General features: G+C 40.8%; 1 protein-coding gene across 1 annotated transcript in view; it reads right to left on the bottom strand.

Annotated features, from left to right (window-relative positions):
• Window positions 1-22,068, bottom strand: part of CUNH4orf45 (chromosome unknown C4orf45 homolog) — a 67,840-nt gene that overhangs the window by 15,809 nt on the left and 29,963 nt on the right. Inside the window, exons 2-3 of the mRNA XM_036314016.1 lie at window positions 21,154-21,386; window positions 8,540-8,598 (exon numbers count right to left, since the gene is read on the bottom strand). Of these exons, the coding sequence (XP_036169909.1) occupies window positions 8,540-8,598; window positions 21,154-21,386 (292 nt within the window). The remainder of the gene's footprint in view (window positions 1-8,539; window positions 8,599-21,153; window positions 21,387-22,068) is intronic.

The following is a 22,068-nucleotide window of genomic DNA, read 5'->3' as shown; positions in this document are numbered from 1 at the left end:
TCTTAAGAATACTGTCTCTTCTTCAGCTCCTTTTTCTCTCAAAAACAGTGGCTTTTCTCAAACGGTTGCATCTTATCCTTTTGCCCTAAGTGCTGCGTCCTGAGATGAGCAATGTTCATTCATTCAACAACAAACACTGCTGTGCCTCCAACAAGTAAATTATCAAGCATATGCTAGGCTACTTCTGATAGGCTATAAGGAAGCAGGAACTGGGTCTGTGTAGTTCAGTCCTGAAGCCCCAGCCCTGGCATGGTGCCTGGCACATAGTTGGAAGTTGGGTATTTATCAAATGGATATCTGGGCACCAACAAACTGTGTGGCACAGCAGCGACACAGGAGCTCTGCCTGACCCTAGGCACCCGCAGCTTCTGAGAGCTCCTCCCTCCCCGCCCAGCTGGAGAAGACGAGGGCGGAGGAGGCTGGGGGAAGGAAATGTGAAGAGCGCTGTTAAGTAACAGACCTGAAGGGCCAAAGTAGGAACGGGTGCTGATGATCCAACATTCCCAGAACTTTGCTACTTAATGCTTACGGAGATCCCTCCACTGTGCCAGGCGCTACGGCCTTCAAAATAGAAAGCTGTCAAGATTGATGGCTGTTTTGAGGAAAACAACTCCAAGAAAAACGTGCATTTCTGTACCAATGTATTTTAACTCATGGCTGTCATTAAGTCTGTGCTGGTCTAACAACCAGGTTTGGCAGCAGTATTTCATTATGGAATAAAACAGGCCATTCTCTGGGCACCGCCTAATGCGGGCCAAACACAAGCACACCTTCCACCTCTGCAGAAACAGAACTCCCTGTTCATTCAGGGCAATGACTAATTTTTAATGCTAAAAGGTTTTAAACAGAAATGTTTCAACTTAGGAGCCCTTCGCTACTAAAATTATAGTTGACTATCGCTATTTCTCCCATTTTATAAGTATTATGTTTATCAAAATAAAATGCTTGAACATTGTACTTAAGGTAGTGCTAATTTTTTTTCCAAGTTTAATGTAATCATTTAGGCCCATATACATAATGCATGTAAGCAGTAATAAAATGCTTATAAAATTCTTTTTTAAAAATTCCCTTTCTTCCTGCTCCCTGGCCAATGTTCTCCTCTCCAAATGCAGCCACTTTTTAGCTTATTTGGTTCTTCTGGAACTTAACCCAAATTGGTACACAACACGTGTTCCCTCTGGAGTCCTCACTGGTCCCGCTCCTGTCGATATCGGTAGTCCTCTAGTTCTCTGCATGGTCACATGCCGGGTACTTTCCTTTAAGGCCAACTTGGGGATTCCCTTTGCCTGTCACCTTTGTTGTGACTCCTGTTTCTTGGATCAATATTCCTTTCTCTTTCCTTGATTTATACCCCCTTGTCTTGTTAGATAATATTCTCTAGTTGCTTCCTAGGAAAAAAATGCTTTGAGGTGGTTTTTTTTGTGTTGTGGTTTTTTTCTTTTTTTTTTCCTTAGCAAGTACAAGTCTGAAAATGCCTTTTTTCTACCTTCCTGCTTGATTGTTTGACTGGTTATAGAATTAAAGGTTGAAAGTCACTTTCTGTCCAATGTGGGAGTCACTGCCTCACAGTCTCTAGAGTCTGGTGTTGCTGTATACACAATGAAGTATGCTGCCTCTTTGATTCCTGATCCTTTATAAATATATCCTAGTTTTTCCCTGGAAGGCTTTAGAATTGTCTCTTCATCCCAGTATAATGAAGTTTCATTGTGACATAACCTTGACAATTTAAGATTTTAAAATTTACTTCGGTGGAGGCTTACAATCTGGGAATTAATGTTACTCCCTTCTGAGAAATCTCCTTGTATTATTGATTTCCTTCTGTTTCCTCGCATCTCTTACTAGTTAGATATTAGACTAATTTAATTATCATTGATTTTTTAATGTTCATATTTTTCTTTTTTTCCATCACTTGGACTTTTTGTTCTACTTTGGGGAGATTACCTCAGATATATAGTATGAAATGTCTAACCTGTCTTGAATCTCTGTACTGATTGGTTTTAGCTAATATAGTATGAATTCAATAGATGCATTTTGCTACATTACTTTAATGTACTTCACTTATTTAATTAATAGATAACATTTATCAGTAAAGTGGCCTGATTTTCTCATGATAGTTTCCTTGTGACCATTTCAATTATCTTCCTGTTTCACTCCCCAAAGTGTCCTGTTTCGGGTGGTAAATGATATGGTCACACTACTTCCTGAGCACTTAGTACGCACCAAGTGCTGCTCTAAGTGCTGTATATATAACAACGCGCCTATACAACAACCCAGTAGAGTGGATCCTGTTACCATCATTTTAAAGGTTGAGAAACTGAGGCATAAAATGCTTACATAACTCCAAGATATCACAGCTAATAGGTAGTGAAGCTGGGACTTAAACCCTTGCTCTTAATCTCTGTATAGATACTGATTCGTAACTACTTACAATCCCCTATTGGGGGGGCGGAGGTAGGTTATTTCTGACTTTGTATTACTGCAAACACTTTGGGGCTTCTTTTGAGCTAAACCTTTGTGCATCTCCTCTATTATTTCTTTGGGAAAGATAAATCCCTAGTGAAACCAGCTTTCTTGATTTAGCCCTCTTCCAACTCTGCCATGCTGTGCACCTCGTGACAGTGGGTGCTCCCTAACACAATCTGATGATTATGTCAAGGTAGACTGGGAGAGCCAACACTCTAAAATGAGCTGTGTCTCATGCCCTGGCTGGTGTGGCTCAATTGGATGAATGTTGTCTCATGCACCGAGAGATCACCAGTTCTGTTCCTGGTCAGGGCACATGCCCACGTTGCAGGCTCCATTCCCAGTAGGAGGCATGCAGGAGGCAGCCAATTGAGGTTTCTCTCCCTTTCCCTTCCTCTCTCTCTCTCAAAATCAATAAAAACATATTTAAAAAGAGCTGTGACGCTCAAGTAAATGAGAAGTTGGGGAAGGCTGTGGTTAATTCTGATCCTTTAAGATCATGTGGCTCTTCCCCTCGATGGCTGACATCCAGTTTGGTCGTCCTTACCTGGGAATTGACAGTCTCCTTCACACCCCCATCTAATGACAATGGCAGATTATGGGAACTTGAAGTGTTCCCTAAGACATTATTCTCAAGACAATTCTATAAGCCAGCAAATAAGTGGCAAATATCTCAAGCCCCCAGTTGGCAAAGAGGCAACTTTATCGTGACATCAGGTCAGAGGCCTGTGGGCAGCTCCTTTATGGAATGCTGTTTACCCATGAATGATTCTGTTGGTTTCATAATCTCAGCAACTCTTTCGTTTGCATGGATAAAAAATTCACTCAAGTAGACAGCCAGAGATTTTCCTAAAACGTTCTTTCTAAAACCAGCTTAACTTTGGTCTCTCCCAGGAAGTCATCATGACTTGAACTACTCCAGCTTCTCCAGCCAGAAAGATACCAATTTGTGCTGTTATGATGACAAGAAGGAATGTAGTTTGCAAATATGTATTGAATTCCCCATTTTGCCAAACACTGTGTCAAGGGAAAAAGAAAAAGAAAACAAGATACTTCCATGCCCCACAATTTTCAGTAATGGTGTGTAACTTCTGCAGCATTCCTTCACGTCTTCAAACAAACAAAAAGCTCTGTCGATTCATTCAGTCCATTCTCTTGTGGCCTCTTTTAATTGGACAGTAAACTGGTTGTCCATTTCCTCTCTGTGCTTTTTATTCTTCTTGTTCAAATTAGAAATACTGTGTGTATAGATTGGAAAAGACCAATCGCCAACAACTGTATGAAAACCAGTTAGTCATCAGATCACATATCTAGAGAAATTTCAGTTATTTAGCACAAGAGGATGTTTCAATTCAGAAGGAAATAACAAGAAACACACACCCGGTTACTGCAATCATTCTCCATCAGTGTACATTGTATGGAAATGTTCTGTTTGTGTCTGTCTGTCCTGAAAGTCTGTGAGCTACTTGAGAGTGAGGACTCTGCTTATTGTTAATTTTTAAAATATTTTTATTGATTCGATAGAGGAAGGGAGAGTGAGAAAGAGATAGAAACATCAATGATGAGAGAGAATCATTGATCAGCTGCTTCCTGCACAACCCACACTGGGGATCGAGCCTGCAACCATGGCATGTACCCTGACAGGGAATCAAGTCGTAACCTCCTGATTCATAGGTCAACAGTCAACCACTGAACCACACCAGCTGGACTCTGCTGATTATTTTTTAATGTTCTGAGCACCTGGCTAGTAGCAGCTCTTCGTTTCATGTTTGTTGGCGCATACTTTTATTAGGATGTAATACATTGTATAGCACACCATTGATTTAATAACAGGTTTACATGGGAGGAAATAAGGAGGGACCAGGTTTGTACACTACACTTATAAACAATTATCATACAACACATTCTGATTTCAAGGAAGTTAAAGCTTTTATTTTTTTTAATTTATTGTCTAAAGTTTTACATATGTCTCCTTTTTCCCCGATTGATGCTCCCTCCCAGACATTCCCACCCCGGGCAAGCCCCCACCTCCCCAGTGTCTATGTCCATTGGTTATGCTAATATGCATGCATTCAAGTCCTTTGGTTGCTCTCTAACACCCCCACCTCCCCTGCCATTTGTCTCTGGATCTATTTTTGTTCATCAAATTATGTTAATCATTATATCCCACACATGAGTGAGATCATGTGATATTTATCTTTCTCTGACTGGCTTATTTTGCTTAGCATAATGCTCTCCAGTTCCATCCATCCTATTACTGCAGCATAGTATTCCATTCTGTAGATGTACCACCGTTTTTTAATCCACTCATCTGCTGATGGACTCTTAGGCTGTTTCCAGATCTTAGCTATGGTGAATTGTGCTGCTACGAACATAGAGGTGCATATGTCCTTTCTGATTCATGTTTCTGTTTTCTTAGTATATAGTCCTAGAAGTGGGGTCACTGAGTCAAATGGGAGCTCCATTTTTAACTTTTTGAGGAAACTCCATACTGTCTTCCACAGTGGTTGCACCAGTCTGCATTCCCACCAGCAGTGCATGAGGGTTCCTTTTTCTCCACATCCTCGCCAGCACTTGTTGTGTTGATTTATTGATGATAGCCATTCTGACAGGTGTGAGATGGTAGCTCATTGTTGTTTTGATTTGTATCTCTTATATGATTAGTAACTTTGAGCATGTTTTTGTATGTCTCTTGGCCTTCCGTATGTCCTCTTTCGAAAAGTGTCTATTTAGGTCCTTTGCCCATTTTTTTATTGGATTGTTTATCTTCCTTTTGTTAAGTTGTATGAGTTCTCCGTAAATTTTGGAGATTAAGCCCTTATCTGAAATAGCATTGGCAAATATGTTCTCCCATGCAGCGGGCTTTCTTGTTGTTTAGAAAGTTAAAGCGTTTAAAGTACATCTTAGAATGGAGGAAATCCTGTAATTGTCCTTTACTGGACTTCTAGTCTCAAAAACACTGAGGATTTTGCCTCCACTATGTCAGCAGACAGAAATTCTTTAGCATTGGTTGTATGGACTCAAATCATCCTACTCTTCCTACAGTGCTTTTTCTGAGACCACTGACCATTTTCACATATTTGTCTGTTATTATTTCCTTGAATTTCCATTTCCTTCAAAATTCTTCAATGACTTTTTATAACCTTCTATTGTCTGAAGGGCCCCACTGTTAGGCTCCTTTTCTCCTGCAGTGGCCCTCATTCATCTTGTCCTCTGTGTGGGTGCCCATTCCCCCCACCCAAGGCTCAGTCCCCATCTTTTCTCAGACTTCACTAGTGGTACTCAACCCTGGATGCGCATCAGATCACCTGGAGAGCCCTTTAAAAACATCCAAGCCCAGATCCCAACCCATGGAATCAGTCTACTTGGAATGAAATGTTACTTCTGGGGCCCTTGGTCATGTAACTGAACTTCTGAAATTCAATTAAGATGATGTTAAAATCTGCTTCATCAGAGTACTGAATAAATTCTAACTCCCCATCATTATAGCAAACTTTTTCCATGTATGTAAAGCCCATGTTTCTTTGAAAGCTCCATCAAATCCTTCTTCCTTCCTACAGCCCTCCGTAATCACTATTTATTCTGGCCCATTTGCAAAGCACACTGAAAACGGAAAATGGGCCTGTTAAAAATGAAATAGTCTCCTAGTGGATCTTCCTACTACTGTTCTTATCACCTTCCAAACCATTCTCCACACAGGATTCCAATATTCCGGTGATCTTATGAAAAAACTTGAAACATGTTGCTTCTTTTTGTGAATCTTCTAATAAATTATCTTTGTTCCTAGATGAAAATCCGAATTCTCTAATCTGGACACAAGATTCTACAAAATCTGACCCTTCCCTTGCTATCTTCCCATTGTTTTCTGTCATCCAGCTGCACTGGTCCTAATTTGATATATTCCTTCCTACCTCGGGGTTTTGTGATGTTGTTCCCCCTGCCAGGAAAGAGCTTATACTCACCTTTTCAAAGTCAGCTTAACAATTACTTCTCTGGTGAACACTTCTCCGACCCTCAGTCCACGTAGATACCCCTAATAAAACCTCTCTACACCCCATAAATAGCCTTTGTAATGAAATGTTTTATCATAAACTGGGTGGAATAGAGCAGAATATAAACTTTCTCTTGATATACCGCTTATGTTATTTGATTTGTTGCTGCAAGCATGAATTATATTTGTACTTAAAATTTTTATTAAAAAGCATCAAACACAGAATAATGTTCCTAAGTCATTTAGTTGTTTAATGTCTCTCTCCTCCCCTAGAATACAAGTTCCAAGAAGGGCATATACTGGGCCTGTTTTGTTCACCACTGTGTCCACAGGATCTAGCATTGCTTCAAACACAGGAAGTGCTAAATTTAGTGAGTGACGGTTGTTGACTAAGAAGGCCAGAACATGAAAATTAACTGGGAGGCTACGCACTAACCTTGCCCAGGAAAGAGACAGCCCGCAGTCACACTGAGAGAATGCAAGGGAGTGGGCACCCCTGTCTGAGTCAGTAGCCTATTCAGGAGCATCTTCCCAGCCTTTTAAGCGCTTGGATGTGCATAAAGTCTCCAGAGGGAGGCAACATTTAGATGATTGACATCTGAACTAGTTACAGATAGGACCTGAGCCAGAGGCTACTGACCAGTCCAGGGGGTCATCAATACACTAAAAAAATGTTGGTTTTAACTTTTCTAGTTATAACTATCATTATTAATTTGTCCCTCACCATATGCAAATTGGTTTTGTTATTTTTTTTTCATATCTAACTATCTACCTATCTATATATCCAATTTTCCAATTGAATCTATAGTCCCCTAAGTACAAGGTCATTTTCATAAAAGTTTTGAATCCTCTTGACCTGGTACAATCTGTATCATATTCCCTGGAATGAATGCTGCCAACATTCTTTCAAATCCATGGGAAATATTCCAAGCTTCAATATTTCTCAGATACTTTCTAACAAGTTTTTTATGTTTAAATAAATGCAGCAAATTTTCACACTTATATCACCAATGCCTGTTGATGTTTCTTTGATTTTCAGTATGGGGTTTTTTTTTTGTGGGGGGTGGGGGGGGAGTAGGAGGCTTGGCTTGAAATCTTTGGTAGCACATTTGTAGGTAGATACTTACAATATTATCTGAGCAAAGTGGGATATTTTGATGAGAATGTGTGTTTAATGTGCAATAGATTGTAACTATTTCCTTATGGTTTTAAACATAGGATATGCCTTATGTATAAGTTATAGGAATTGCCTAATGAGATCTTTTGTGGTCCTGAGATCGTGCTGTAGTAACTAATAGACTTTTGACATGGGGGTGGTGGGTCTGTCTCTTTTTGGTTCGTTGTGTTGTTGTGTTATAGCAGCAAGAGCCTACAATCCATTCATTTTGCACATGCTGATGCTGTATCCTCCAACAGTGAAAAATGAAGTGAATTAGGCTCCAGAAGCCCGTGCCACCCAAAAGCTAAGGCCAATGAAGACATTACTAAATCCCAAGTCTTGTAGAGCCCTGCTGATCGACCCTTCCCCTCTTAGGAATCCGAATTATATGTTACATCTAGATGACAAGCCTAGATGTGCTCTTTTCCTGTAATTTAACATACCTTGAGCCAAACATGTTTAATTTAGGTTACAGGCAGCCTCGAGATAGCGTGAATTCAAGCCATTGTGTGACTTTAGTAGGATTCCATTTATTAACCAAGATTACCCACTATGATGGTTTCTAGGCCAACAGCATGAAATGAGCTTTTCTTCTTCCTCTTCTTTTTTTTTTTTTTTTTTTATCAGAAACAATTATATTGTTGTTTTCCACTGAAAGTAGTATTTATGTAGTAAAAGCTACCCTGCTCATCTAGTCATTGTTGTTAATTGCTGCAGGGTGGTTCTCTTTTTTCTCCCCTATAGTCTATGCTGGCTTTGCCCATTTCCTCCTTTTAATTAAAATCTAAAGATAGTGAAAACTTTGTGTTTATTTGGAATAAAAAATAAATAAAGCAGTAATATACTTAAAAGTTTTTTAAAAAGTGACGCTTTTCCAAATTTAGGAAGGAAATGACTTAATTAAAAAACTATTCATATGTGCTTACCATGGGTTTTGGTATCTGTGGCTGATTGCATCAAGAACAGCTCGTCTTTGTTCTTTATTCTGTAAAAGGAAGAAAGTTGATGTACCCAAATTCCAAGTTAAAAAGGTACCAACATGTCTAATGGTCTACGTTCCTAATCAAAAGAGAAGTGAGGGTAAGAAATTAAATAGGGAATGCTAAATCAGGTAAAAGAATGTGGTGTTTTGATTTTTTTTTCATTGTTTAATATATTTATATAAAAGTACTGCACCATTCAAATTCTTTGAATAAGTACACATTGAAAACAAATAAACTAAAATTATGACAATACCACTTTCTCTTTTTGAGAAGAAAACAGAAATCATCAGTTGTCTCATTCATAGTTGGGTATAATTTTCCCTAAAACAAAGTTAAATTTGCATTATAAAGACTCACCTATTCAAAAGTACATTTTATTTCATTTTTAAATTACAGTTCACCTTCAATATTACTTGGTATTAGTTTGATGTGTACAACATAGTGGCTAGACACTCATATACTTCACAAAGTGTTCTCCCTGATATTCCCAGTACCTACCTGGCACCAGACATAGTTATTACAATATTATTGACTATATATTTCCTATGCTGTACTTGACATCTCCGTGACTATTTTGTAAGTGGCAACTTGTACTCCTTAATCCCTTTGCCTTGTTCACCCATCCCTTCAACCCCCTCCCATCTGGCAACAATCCATCTGTTCTCTGTATCTATGAGTCTGTTTCAATTTTGACTCTTGAACTGAGGAGAGAAAAAAGTGCAAGTGAAATAAATATGACCCTATGTCTCTGTAAAAGGCAGGTATTGGGTAGCAAGAAGAGCGCCGTCGGTGAGCTCTGGGCTCCTTTCTCTCTTTATGATTCCGTGTCTAAATAAACAGACTTTTGAAACTACTATTGATCAGTTAGACTCAGAGTTGAAGTCTCTTCACTTTACCTTCACAGAATTAGAAAATGTGGTGGCAATATCGTAGGAAAGAGCTGAATTACACATAGATAGCTGTGGTTCAGTGTAGATCTGCAAACTCCTTTCAGAAAGCATAATTTATTGATAAAATATTTGGCAGCTTAGAACCAGTTCTCACATTTAAAAAAGTCCCCACACCCTCTCGGGTACATGGAAGTTACCTATTATCACTGAATAAGTGGCCTCTATATACTGCCTCCTTTTCCCCAGGAACCAGCCAGCGGATGGCACATCTTGGGCATAAACATGGGGTGTAGGGGTGTCAAATTTATAATGAAAAGGTTTTGGTTTGTAATCATTTCTAAGTTTTCCTTACCTGGGGTAGGAAACAATGATACGGATTACCAAACGTATTTCACTTCAGTTTGGAATGCATTTTTTGTTTGTATTGATATGGGATGCTATATTCATACAAAGTAGCAAAATCATATTATGTTAATTTCAACATCAGAGGAATGAACTAGTACTTTTTTAAAAAAGCTTCCTTTTTTGCCCTGGCCTGGTGGCCCAGTTGGTTGGAGCATTGTCCCAAGCACCAAAGGTTGAGGGTTTGATTACCAGTCAGGACACATACCTGGGGGGTTGGATCCCTGTTGTCTCTCTCTTTCTCTCTTTCTCTCCCTCCCTCTCTAAAATCTCCCCCCCCACCCCCACCCCCACCCCACCCCTGCCCTGCAAGCTTTGATTTAGAATGACTTTCCTGATCAAGAGCTTCAGAGTTAGTACTTGTTTTAGAAAAGCAGATCTGTGTACTTAAGTCATCTACTTGGGGATGAAGACCTGAAATCTTGATCACTTCTGCCTCTTTAATGTCCATGTGTAGGATAAATAAAGTGACAATTGAGATATTAATGCAGGGTTGCCCCACCATTCCACAGAAAATTTGAAAAGTCATCTAATGGAAAGATCATGGCATAATTTTATTTCTTCAATTGATTTCTGGCACATTGATTCCATGAAAATTGACCTTATCATTAGACTTATAAATAATTTTATTTTCGCTTCTGGACAAATTTTTCAGGACTTGGATGATCTTCGATCTTCATTCACATTTTTTAAAATATATTTTATTGATTTTTTTTACAGAGAGGAAGGGAGAGAGATAGAGAATTAGAAACATCGATGAGAGAGAAACATCGATCAGCTGCCTCCTGCACACCTCCTACTGGGGATGTGCCCGAAACCAAGGTACATGCCCTTGACCGGAATTGAACTTGGGACCCTTGAGTCCGCAGGCCGATGCTCTATCCACTGAGCCAAACCGGTTACGGTCTTCATTCACATTTTTAGTAACAAAAGAAATTGTATCTTCTTAATCTGGAAAGACTTTTCTTAAAACAAAATAGCAGATCCCTCCCCACCTCCCCAATTCTTATATATATATTAGTGTATAACATCATAAACATTTTGTTAATATATCCAATTTTGACTTTCCTTACTAGAAAGAACCACTTCCTATCTCTATAACTATGAGGTCTTTTTCTCCAGTAGAATGAATACAATGGCAATGCATTTTAAGAATGCATAGACACTAGGGTTTCTCTTCTCCATCCTCCTCGGTAACATAGGGCTCTTAGTACCAAACATTTGAGTGGAAAATCCCTAAGGCTACCTTTTCTTATGCTAATAGATTTTTTTCCTTCACTTGCCTCAATTTGCAAAATATTACTGTTAACCCCTTAGGTGTCTTTCTTCCCACAGTGAGAAGCATTCTCTTTGTTGTAGCTGGATCACCAGCTTGCATAATGCTGCCTATTCTAGACTTGAGCTATTGAAGGGAGCAAGGGGGCAGAAAGGCCTTTGTGTGAATGGAGCATTTAAAGTATTCATTTTATATTCAGAGCATGAGTAGAAACAAAACAATTCTTTCTGAAAAAATGTCAGTGGTTAAGGCATGGATTCTGCGATGCATTTTTCTTATTAAAAAGCAAAAAATGAGCAATGCAGAGACTCATACTTCATTTTATGACATATTATATATGTGCACCAATATAAATTACATCCTGGTCTCTCTTTTTTTTTTTTTTTACTGCACTGTTTTTAAATAACTTGAAAACATACATCAACTTTCAGCAAATAGGCTAAGCAATGGGTTTTGTGAGTTTGTTGCCTGTGGCCCCAGTATCTCTGTTTTTTGTGTGGGAATATCCAAATAACTAAAAAATCCATGTAGGCAGAAAAATGGAGTGTATATAGGTATCAATGACACTAAATCCCATTTATTGAGACATTACACTAGATACTATGCTAAGTGCTTTACTCACATATCTCACTTAATCCATTTAACAATCCTCCAAGGTATTGTTATTATCCCTGGGGTAGACAGAATTCTAAGACAGATCCCCCAAGAGTCTCACTCCTTGGTATACCTACCTTCTCTCAGGCATTCGACCAAATACTAATCCAGGAACTTTACCGCTGTGAAGGGATTTTGCAGATGTAATTAAGATCCCAAATCAGCAGACGAAGAAAGGGAGATTGCCCTCAGTGGGCCTAACTTACTCAGGTGAGCTCTTACTGGCAAAGGAGATTTAAAGTGAGAGAGGGATTTCACATGAGGGAGATTTTTTTGTTTCTAATTTTAAAGATGGAGGAGGCCACATGGTAAATTCTAGATGCTGAGAATGGCCGCCCCCTGACTAACATCCAGCAAAGAAATGGATCCTCAACCTACAGCCACAAAGAACTGAAATCTGCCACAACCACATGAACTTGGAAGAACCGCCAGCCTCAGATGAGATTAGAGCCATAATAACCGAAACCTTGATTTTAGCCTAGTGGGACCTGAGCAGAGAAACCGGCCCTGCCTTCCCAGGCCTTCTGACCTATAGAAAAGGTGTTGCTTTAAAGCAGCTAAATTTATGGTAAGAAAACTAATACAATCCCCATTTTATAGATGGGAAAACTGAGACATAAAAGAACAGTAGACAGCCCTAACTGGTTTGGCTCAGTGGATAGAGCGTCGGCCTGCGGACTGAAGGGTCCCAGGTTCGGTTCTGGTCAAGGGCATGTACCTTGGTTGTGGGCCCATCCCCGGTGGGGAGTGTGCAGGAGGCAGCTGATCGATGTTTCTCCCTCATCGATGTTTCTAACTCTCTATCCCTATCCCTTCCTCTCTGTAAAAAATCAATAAAGTATATTTTTTAAAAAAGAGCATTCTCATCCCTTCTTTTAAAAAAACAAAACAAAACAAATGGTAGACAGATACATGCACGGAGAGAGAAGGGAAAAAGAAAAGGTTTTCAACTGGCTACTTTCACTTGTGTCACATTCAGATTTTTCACTAAGGCCACATACATACCAGTAGATTTACCCTGAAAAGCATTATGAATACTAAGTTGCCTCACTTATGCTCAGAGAGAGGGCTGATACTTATTTTTTCTCTGCACTTCTCCAGGGACATAAATGTTTTCCTTATTTATATATTACTGTGAATTTTTGTTATTATTCCTAATAGTATTCCCATAATTCAAGACACACTAGGATTTTCTGTGAAAGCAAGACTAGAACTCATTCTGTGGGGAATTGTCAGAATTTGTAATGAATCACCAATCGTTCTGCCAGGAGCCCTTTATTCAGAACTTGTTGACGATCCCTACCAGAGTCTGAAATCTGAGAAGATTCAACTATTCAAGCTACAGAAAAGCTACCCAACAGCTTCCCAAGTCTCTATTGGTGCTCAGTGCTCAGTTTCTGAAATATAATCAAGTGCCTGTTTTGCAACTGCTCTCACCCTTGGAGTTTTCTAAGATGTTAGCACTATTGTTAATTCAAAGGTGAAAAAGTGTGCTTCTCCCAAGTTAATTGTCCAATTAGCCTCAGAATACAGAATTACACTAGGGGTGTAGTTCGGCATTGTGAACAGTAATAGTAGAACCAAGTTTCAATGAAAAATTATGTGGCAAATAGCTTTCAAATGACTACTGAATAAGCTAGGAGTAGAATAATAATGAATCTAAAAATTAATTTAGGTTACTTAAAAATTCATTACTTAAAAATTAGTTTACTTAAAAATTCTCCTCTTCTGTAACTTGGTCTCTTAAAAAAGACACTGTATGAGAAAAGAAGCAATCTCAGTCTCTATCTCCCATCCTATATAATAAAAAGCTAATATGCAAATAGACCATACAGTGGAACAACCAAACAACCAGTCACTATGACATGCACTGACCACCAGGGGTCGCGTGCAGAATATGGTGGGTGTTGGCAGCAGGCGGCAGAATGTGGAACATGGTGGGCATCAGCCACAGGGGGATGGTGGAGCAGGTGAGTGGGGGTGCCAGACCAAGGTGGGGTCCCAGTCGCTGTCATTGGGGCAAGCCTCTGGTGATTACTGAAAATTCTTTGCTCCTATGCACCCCGGTTCTGACTGCTGGCGCCAGAGCTGCCGTTCACACCCACTGCCAGCGCTTGTGCCGGCCCCAATCACTCTTTGCTGTCAACAGGTGAGAGCGGGGCTGCTATCAGACAGGGGACCGGGGGCTGTGGTGGGAGGAGCCAGGTGGGGGCGCGGAGGTTGGGCCCAGACCCGCCCCTGTGCCCACCGCAGCCTCGCGGCCCATAGTTCCTTTCAAGGTGCACGAATTTGTACACTGGGTTCCTAGTATTTATTGATAATTATCTATGCCATTCTAAGCACTAGGAGGTGTGGGGTTAATGCTGTCAGTACAAAGTCAAATGTAACAGATCTGAACCTCAGTTTGCCTAAAGCCATTGGGGATGTGGCTGGGATTGTGCAGTCTAATTGCTAACAATAGTCACACTAAAAACTTCAATAGCACAAAGAAACTTTCCTATGAATTCTTCCCCAACTGAAGGAACTCACATGAGTTCCTACAGTACTTATTTTCAGTGCCCTTGTTTTGCACCCAGAGACATAGCTGGTATGATACCGCAAGGGCCCCTATATTTAATGAATTGTTTCCAATTTGCTCAATTGAGATGGCTCGATTTCCTAGGTTTAATCCTGGGAAAAGAATAGATGGCTAGTCTCATTAACTATGCATTCTATGCATTTTTGTCAACACAGCTGAGGTACTCTGGGAGGGTTGTATATGAACAGTAAGGAAAAACTATAAACCTAGAGTTTTCATGATTTTAGAATTTCTCCCAAAGATCTTAAAAAGCCAGGATAAATGCCAGATTTAGAAAACAGATGTTCTGGTATTTTAGCCACCTGTGCTTAGGATATTCAATCATGCCCAAGTTTTAAAATTATTTGATAGTATATTTACCAGTAAAGGGACCTGGCTATGGAGTCAAACCACAGGTTTATTAGAACCCATTCTAATTTATAGAGTTTTCTCCTTAGCCCTGAATCTCCCCCATCATCATCAAATATTTGTTGAAAACCTATGGCGTATGCTTAATTACTAACGTTAAGAAGTATAATTTTTAAAGAAGGTGAAGTTTACATTAAGACGCAGACTCAAGATGTTACATCAAGCCCCACAAATGTTAGTAACCACCATGATGTATTTTTAACCTTCTTTCCTTAACTAAGGATAAAATCACCCACTAGGTTCTAAATTACATTGAGTTCCGTTTCCTTCCTTCTTTTTTTTAAAATTGATTTTAGAGAGGAAGGGAGGAGAGAGATATAGAAACATCAATGAGGAGAAAGAATCATTGATTACTGCCTCCTGCATGCCCCCCACTGGGGATCAAGCTAGCAACTGGGGCATGTACCCTGACTGGGAATCAAACCGTGACCTCCTGGTTCATAGGTCCATGCTCAACCTATGAGCCATGCCGGCCGGGCCCTTTTCCTTCTTTCTTTTTCATGTTTTTTACATCCTAACAAAAGGTATGAAAATTAATATATATTTTTTCCCAATTTGCCAATAATTATCTATAAAGTAACCTCAACAAGTAAGAGGAAGCCCTTTGTTTAGCTGAGGAGCGGGGTCCCAGGGGCTGTGGTGCCCAGCGGAATGTGGAGGTGGCGGTGGCCCTGGCTACCCACAGAGGGGCTTCCCTTTGCAAACACATTCCTCACCGAGCAAGCGCTCTGCACACAGCGCTGGGAGCGCACATCAGGGACACGCCTCCCTGGTGCTTTCAGGGTCTGCTAGAGAAAGGAAGCATCACACATAAAGTTTATTTACAGATGTTCAGAAACAAGTAAAAGTTTATAAGGAAATGACTTCCTTCCATTTATTCGAGGAATCTTATAGAGCCAAGGTTTGTAAAAAGGGAAAAGTATAATGTCTGTCTATAAGGAGGTGCATGGTGCTAATATATTCTTTTGAAGAGAAAGGCAGGTCCTTTGGCCTCTGTAGGCGATGTTTCTCCTCCCTCCCAGATGGTCAGCACGTGGCACTTCCTTACTGAAGGCTTCCTTGGCCTCAGAGAGTGCATTGCTCTCTTGCAAGGCACTTCAGGAGGAAAGGTGCTGATGGAATTATTTTTACATTAAGCCACCAACCGGTGCAAACAACTCTAAGAAGTATAAAGTGAGAACTGAACACACGCCCATTGGGAGAGGAATAGCAATAAGGCAAAGATGTGCCTAATTTTAGGAAAGCTACTTTCCATTTTGCTGGTATGACTTGGTTGAAAAAGAAAGCTTTATTTATCTTTTTTAAGTTTTCTGGATTGAATATATCATCTGGAGACTAGGACTGTGAGACTCGAGATTGATGAATGTGATCCAACCAAATGAACCTACAGGTAAGTGAGAAATTTAGGGCAAAAGACACCCAGAAATTCTGAAATATGTGATTGGTGGTCTGCATACCAGTCAACTCCACACTGGTAATATTTCTTTCTCCAGATGAATTTGAAAATTGTCCCGGACACTGTCGTGTGAAGGTGGACAGTTCAGAAGACCGCACGGGGTCAGGCTGGGACAAGGAAAGAAGGTAGGGTGTTGGTAGGACCTCATGGTCTTCTCTATTTCTTCCCATAATGCCAAAGATTGTATTTGATCTCCGATTTTTGAAACATTATCAAGTGTTTATTAAACAAAAATTCAAAAATAACTATTACTAAGTTATACCTTATTACATCAACTACGTGGGTGCTATCTACTAGTAATTGATGTTAATATTATAAATGAAGTATATTGTGTACAAAGAATGCAGGACAGGAAGCTGGGAGAAAGTGGAGGGAACATGAAGAAAGGATGCATAACTTGTAAGAGAAGGCAATTGGAATTGAGCCCAGCCAGACCCTGCTTTAAAGAAAAATAATAACTAAACATATACCCTATGCACTGGCTTCAGTCTGATGATCTGACTTCCTTTCCTGTCATTCATCTCATGCGCACTGTATCCCCTCTAAGTCCTGAGTTCACAGCCTGGGTTGAATTCCTGGCTCCACCATTTACTGGCTGTGAGGCCTCAGGCAAGAGCCTCACCTGCCAATACCTCAGTTTCCTCATCTGTAAAATGGAACTAATTACAGTACCTTCCTCACATAGTAAATATTCAGTCAATGGCAGCTCGTTTTATGTTTACTTCCTCTAAATAAATCACAGTGAGAAAAATGTCTGACGAAACAACCAGCTGTTGGTCAGTTTATTCGACAGCCATCAAGAAACTCAACATCAGAAGTCTGTTCAAATGTCCATAAAACTGTCCCCAAGAAGCCTCTGTATTTCATAACCGTGGAGTGTGTGCCCAATTAAAAGTGAGGCAGAAGTTTCAAAGCCTCCAAGATTTTACTTGCATTATATTATACTGTACTGGTGGCCCGGTGCATAGATTCGTGCACATTGAAAGGAAATTAATTAGAAGAAAGATTCATGTGGTAATTACATTACTGCAAAAAATTACATGTCAAAATAATATATATAATATAGTATTATAAAATTAAAACATACGTGTGATTGGCACCAGCGAGAGCTTTATATGTAGTGTGCATGTGCGAGCCACTGTTTACTTTTAAATTGTCAGTGTGCATCTTATGTACCGGCCGGTCAGTCGGTTGGACGATTGGATAGACGGCCGGTTGGTCACTTAGCCTTTATATATATAGATTACATGCAAATATGGTTATAGGTTCCTATAGTTCTCCTTATTACCTTCTGCAGATTTTTCAAGTTGTTAGACTGTATGATGACATAGTGGTTGTAATATATGTTATGATTCATTGACTTAATATTGCCTCTGGAAGAGTTAACCATCAAGTCCAGTATAACGTTGTTTCTGTGGGAACATCAAATGACTTAAATCATTTGGTCACAAGGTCAACATGCAGGAGCAGAAAATGGACATGAGGAAGCCCACTGATTCTGTCCAGGTTTGGGTTAAAGAAAGGCCGGGAAAGAGAAGGCGTGCCCGGCTAAGCAGCACTCAGAATTGCCCTCAATTTAGCATGGGGCTGAAACCAAAGGAATTGTTTCAAAGGTCTCCGCATATTCTTCCAGAAACAACATATATAGTTTGGCAGAGACCAAATCCATTAAAAAAAATGTACTGCTCTTAAGTCTGAGATAATAAGAAAAGCAGGGATCTTTGCTGGCTTATACCCACATGTATCATTATGGCATTGTAACCCACACACAAGTGAGTAGGAAATAGCTAAACACAAGAGATCCAGCAGAGAAACTCGATATTGTGATTTTTACTGACCTCCGCAATGTGGGGAAATTTTTCACGTGTCACTCCGCCTGGAAGTGATTATTTTTCCACCCAAATCCAGATGATCTGAACCCCTCTGAGTGCCCCAAATAGGAGAGACCATCCCAGGTAGGAAGCAGCTGCCCAGGCCGTGTTCCATGTGTCTACAAGAGGGGCCTGTACTTCCTTAACTATGAGCCTCCTGCAAACCTGGAGCAGTAAATTAGGAAGGGCAGCTGTGCAGGCTATAGAAATCCACCAGATAAAGGTTTGTGCTTAAAATCAGAGTTCCAGAGATTGCAGCAAGAGACAAAGAGAAGTCTCTGAGGTTAGACTGAAGCAGTGCCCTCTTGACTGGGACTGGTAGGGGTAAGGACGGCGGAGGGTGTGATAGAGGTCCACTAGTAACAGAACCAGAGGGCAAACAGGACGTGGACCCAGACATTTCCTTAACTTACATCACGCCAGGGGATTTACCAGCTCCTCTCATACAGTATTTGTAATTAGGAGCTTGTTTGCATGCATAGAGTGTGTGTGTGTGTGTGTGTGTGTATTTATCAGCGCAAACGTCAACTCACGCCAAGTCTGACTGATGGGAAGTAGCTGGATGAAGCACGGGGTGGATGAGGAATCCCATTCTGAAGCTGGACTGGATGCCGAGGAGAAGTGTGTAGGGTATGGAGAAGAGTAGCGGCCTTACATCAGAAAATTATATCAGTTCTTTGCTGATATGTGTTGTCATTCTCAATGAACCTTTTTGCTCTCATTATAAAGCTCTAAGTCCAAAGAACCCTCAGGGTTTAACATTGTTATTCAAAGGGCCTGGCTGGGTAGGTCAGTTGGTTAGAGAATCATCCCCTACACCAGTGATGGCGAACCTATGACATGCGTGTCAGAGGTGACACGCGAACTCATTTTTTTGGTTGATTTCTCTTTGTTAAGTGGCATTTAAATATATACAATAAATATCAAAAATATAAGTCTTTGTTTTACTATGGTTGCAAATATAAAAAAATTTCTGTATGTGACACGGCACCAGAGTTAAGTTAGGATTTTTCAAAATGCTGACATCCCGAGCTCAAAAGGTTCGCCATCACTGCCCTACACCAATGTTGCGGGTTTGATCCCCGGGCAGGGCACACACAAGAATGCATAAATAAGTGGAAAAACAAATTGATGTGTAGGTGTCTCTCTCCTCTCTCTCTCTCTCTCTCCCCCGCCTCCCTTCCTCTCTCTAAAAATCAATGATAAGAAAAGAGAAAATTACTAACAAAATTCAAAATGCCAGGGCCAAGAAAGTGCAGAGATGGGAAGCAACAGCCCTTACAGCTTGTGTCAAACCAGACCAACTCCTGAGTGTGCCACGAGCTGGCAGAGAAAATGATTGGATGGCTCGCACTCAATCCCATGGGGGTTAAGAGGCCAGGGCTGCCAGGCAGAGGGTGACTCGAAGCCACCTGTGCAGTCCGAACGGGATAAACACCTCCTGGAAGGTGAAGTCGTGGCTGACGTCTCTGGTGGGTTCCCAGCTTGCTTCAAAGACCAGGTATGCTTGAATGCACGCCATTTGAGCAGACAAATGTGTTCTAAAGTTAAAGATGAAAAAGGAAGAGAAGCTATACGCACTCAGGACAGGCAGACAGACTGAGGGCTGTGCTCCAGAGCAGGGCACCGGCCAAAGGCTAGTCACATGGCAATGACTGTTCTGGACTCTTCCAACCAGCTGCCTTGCCTTGGGGCCATACTCTCCTTGCTGGTGGCCAGTTTTGATATTTAATTAAATTTCGGATCTTTGTCTTTAGTGCCCAAGTGGAACAGGACACAGCTGAAAACCTGGGCATTCATTTCATTGCACTGGCCCTGAGTAACATTAACCACAACCGCAGTGCTAAGAGCTGAGATTTGATGTCAACCATGTGAGATGCATCATGCTTAGTGCTTTCCTCGTGTTCTCATATTTAACCCTCACAACATAACAATAATAATAATAATAATAATAATAATAATAATAATAATAGTGAACACATAGAGCACCCCTTTCCCAGCACTTTGCAAATATTAACTTGCTTAATGTTTCCAACAGCCCAATAAAGTAAATAAGATTCATAATGAAACTGAAGCCAGAGAGAGGTTAAGGGACTTGCCTAAGGCCACTCTCAGATAGTAGGTGGCAGAACTAGAACAGGAATTCAGAAATGTTATGAAGTGGGCTCTCTAAACACTGCCTTGAGGAGAGGAGGGAGCAGGGATGCAGAGAGGTGAACTCCCCAGCCCAAGGCCACATGCCAGACCTACCTCAGGGCCAGGATTTGAACCCAGGTCTGTCTGATAGAGACTGAGCTCCCGATCACTCTCCTGTACTGCTTGCTGTACAGGCTGGGCCAGCAAAGGGCTTTTCCTTTTGTTAAACTTGACCGTATGAGGCTGTACTCTACGGCCTTAAGATTCAAGGAAATCCAGTCACTGCCTAATCGATACATGTTCCCTTTTCAGACACTGCCAAGGCCCGCCTGGAAAAAAGTCTGAATGCTTACATTTTACTTCTAAAATCACCTGTGCTGTCTTCCTCCACAGAGGAGACTGTATGGGCTCGTCCCTGCATTTAAATCACCGAGAGGAATAGACAAGGTTTCTAAGGTCCCTCTGGAACTTGGATCCAAAGGCACTAGCCACACAGTGGGTTTCAGAGACCTGGGACTCATCTGTTCGCTGTCCATCCAGCCCAGCCTGCTTTTACCCCACCCACTCATGAGCGAGAGCGGGGAGGGGCCGCGTGTGACTGTCGCAGCATGCATGTGAACCTGAAGCATCCCCAAGCCAAACTCCGGTGAGTTTGTGTTACCACGGCCTCCTTTTCTTCACACCCCTTCTCTCACGGTTTAAGGGGCCTAAACGGGAAGGGTGGTAGCAAGTACGTTTCTTCATGCAGTTACTTTTCTGCCAAAATCAAATGCCATCCTTTCTCCATCACAGACCAAGACCATGCTGTTTCCTATGGAAGCAAACTCTGCAAGCATTCAAATCAGACAACGGTATGCTCTGAAGAACAGAAATTGAAGAGCGATACCTTGATGTGAAAGCCACTCTCGTGCCTCGTTTTGTTGATAAAATCACACTCTGGTATTCCCCAGCCGACTTCACCCACATACGCGTGCTTGTGTTGGGCTGGGAGGCTGCCGCAGGAGGCAGGCCTCCATAAGTAGCCGACGTCTCCAGATCTCTCTAATGTCGGACGCAGTTGTCCTGCATAGGAGGTGTGCTGCTGAATTCTAGGTAGATAATCCTTTTTATAATCGGGGCCTTAAAAAGACAGAAAAAAAAAGTACTTTAAAAAATCTCCACACTTTATTTGAAGATGCTTTTGTTATCTGAAATGGTAGAAATAATAATAGCTAATAATTTTACTATGTTCTAGGTCAGTGATGGCGAACCTTTTGAGCTCGGCGTGTCAGCATTTTGAAAAACCCTAACTTAACTCTGGTGCCATGTCACATATAGAAATTTTTTGATCTTTGCAACCATAGTAAAACAAAGATTTATATTTTTGATATTTATTTTATATATTTAAATGTCCTTTAACAGAGAAAAATCAACCAAAAAGATGAGTTCGCGTGTCACCTCTGACACGCGTGTCATAGGTTCGCCATCACTGTTCTAGGTGTTATTATAGGCCATTTATGTGTGTTAATTCAGTTAATCCTTATAATAACCAAATGAGGTAGGTGGTACATTTTCCCCAGTTGGTGGGTGGGGAACCGAGGTGCAGAAGGATGGGTTATTTGTCCAGTGTCACAGCTAACCAGCTCTTTGTTCCCTGACAGGCCGTCCCACAAACCGAGCCTTTCATTACCCCCACTAAATGACTTTGCTTATAATCAACTTAACACAGGCGCATTTTATACATTAAAAAACCTCACCTGGGGGTGTTGTATCTAGATAGATAAAACCCGAAATAAGAATTAGAAGATCCCCAAATATATCA

This window comes from Myotis myotis, unplaced genomic scaffold (genome assembly GCF_014108235.1).
Source record: "Myotis myotis isolate mMyoMyo1 unplaced genomic scaffold, mMyoMyo1.p scaffold_m19_p_6, whole genome shotgun sequence".
Lineage (NCBI taxonomy): Eukaryota > Metazoa > Chordata > Mammalia > Chiroptera > Vespertilionidae > Myotis > Myotis myotis.
The sequence above is the reverse complement of the archived record's forward strand: the minus strand, read 5'-3'. Positions and strand labels throughout refer to the sequence as shown.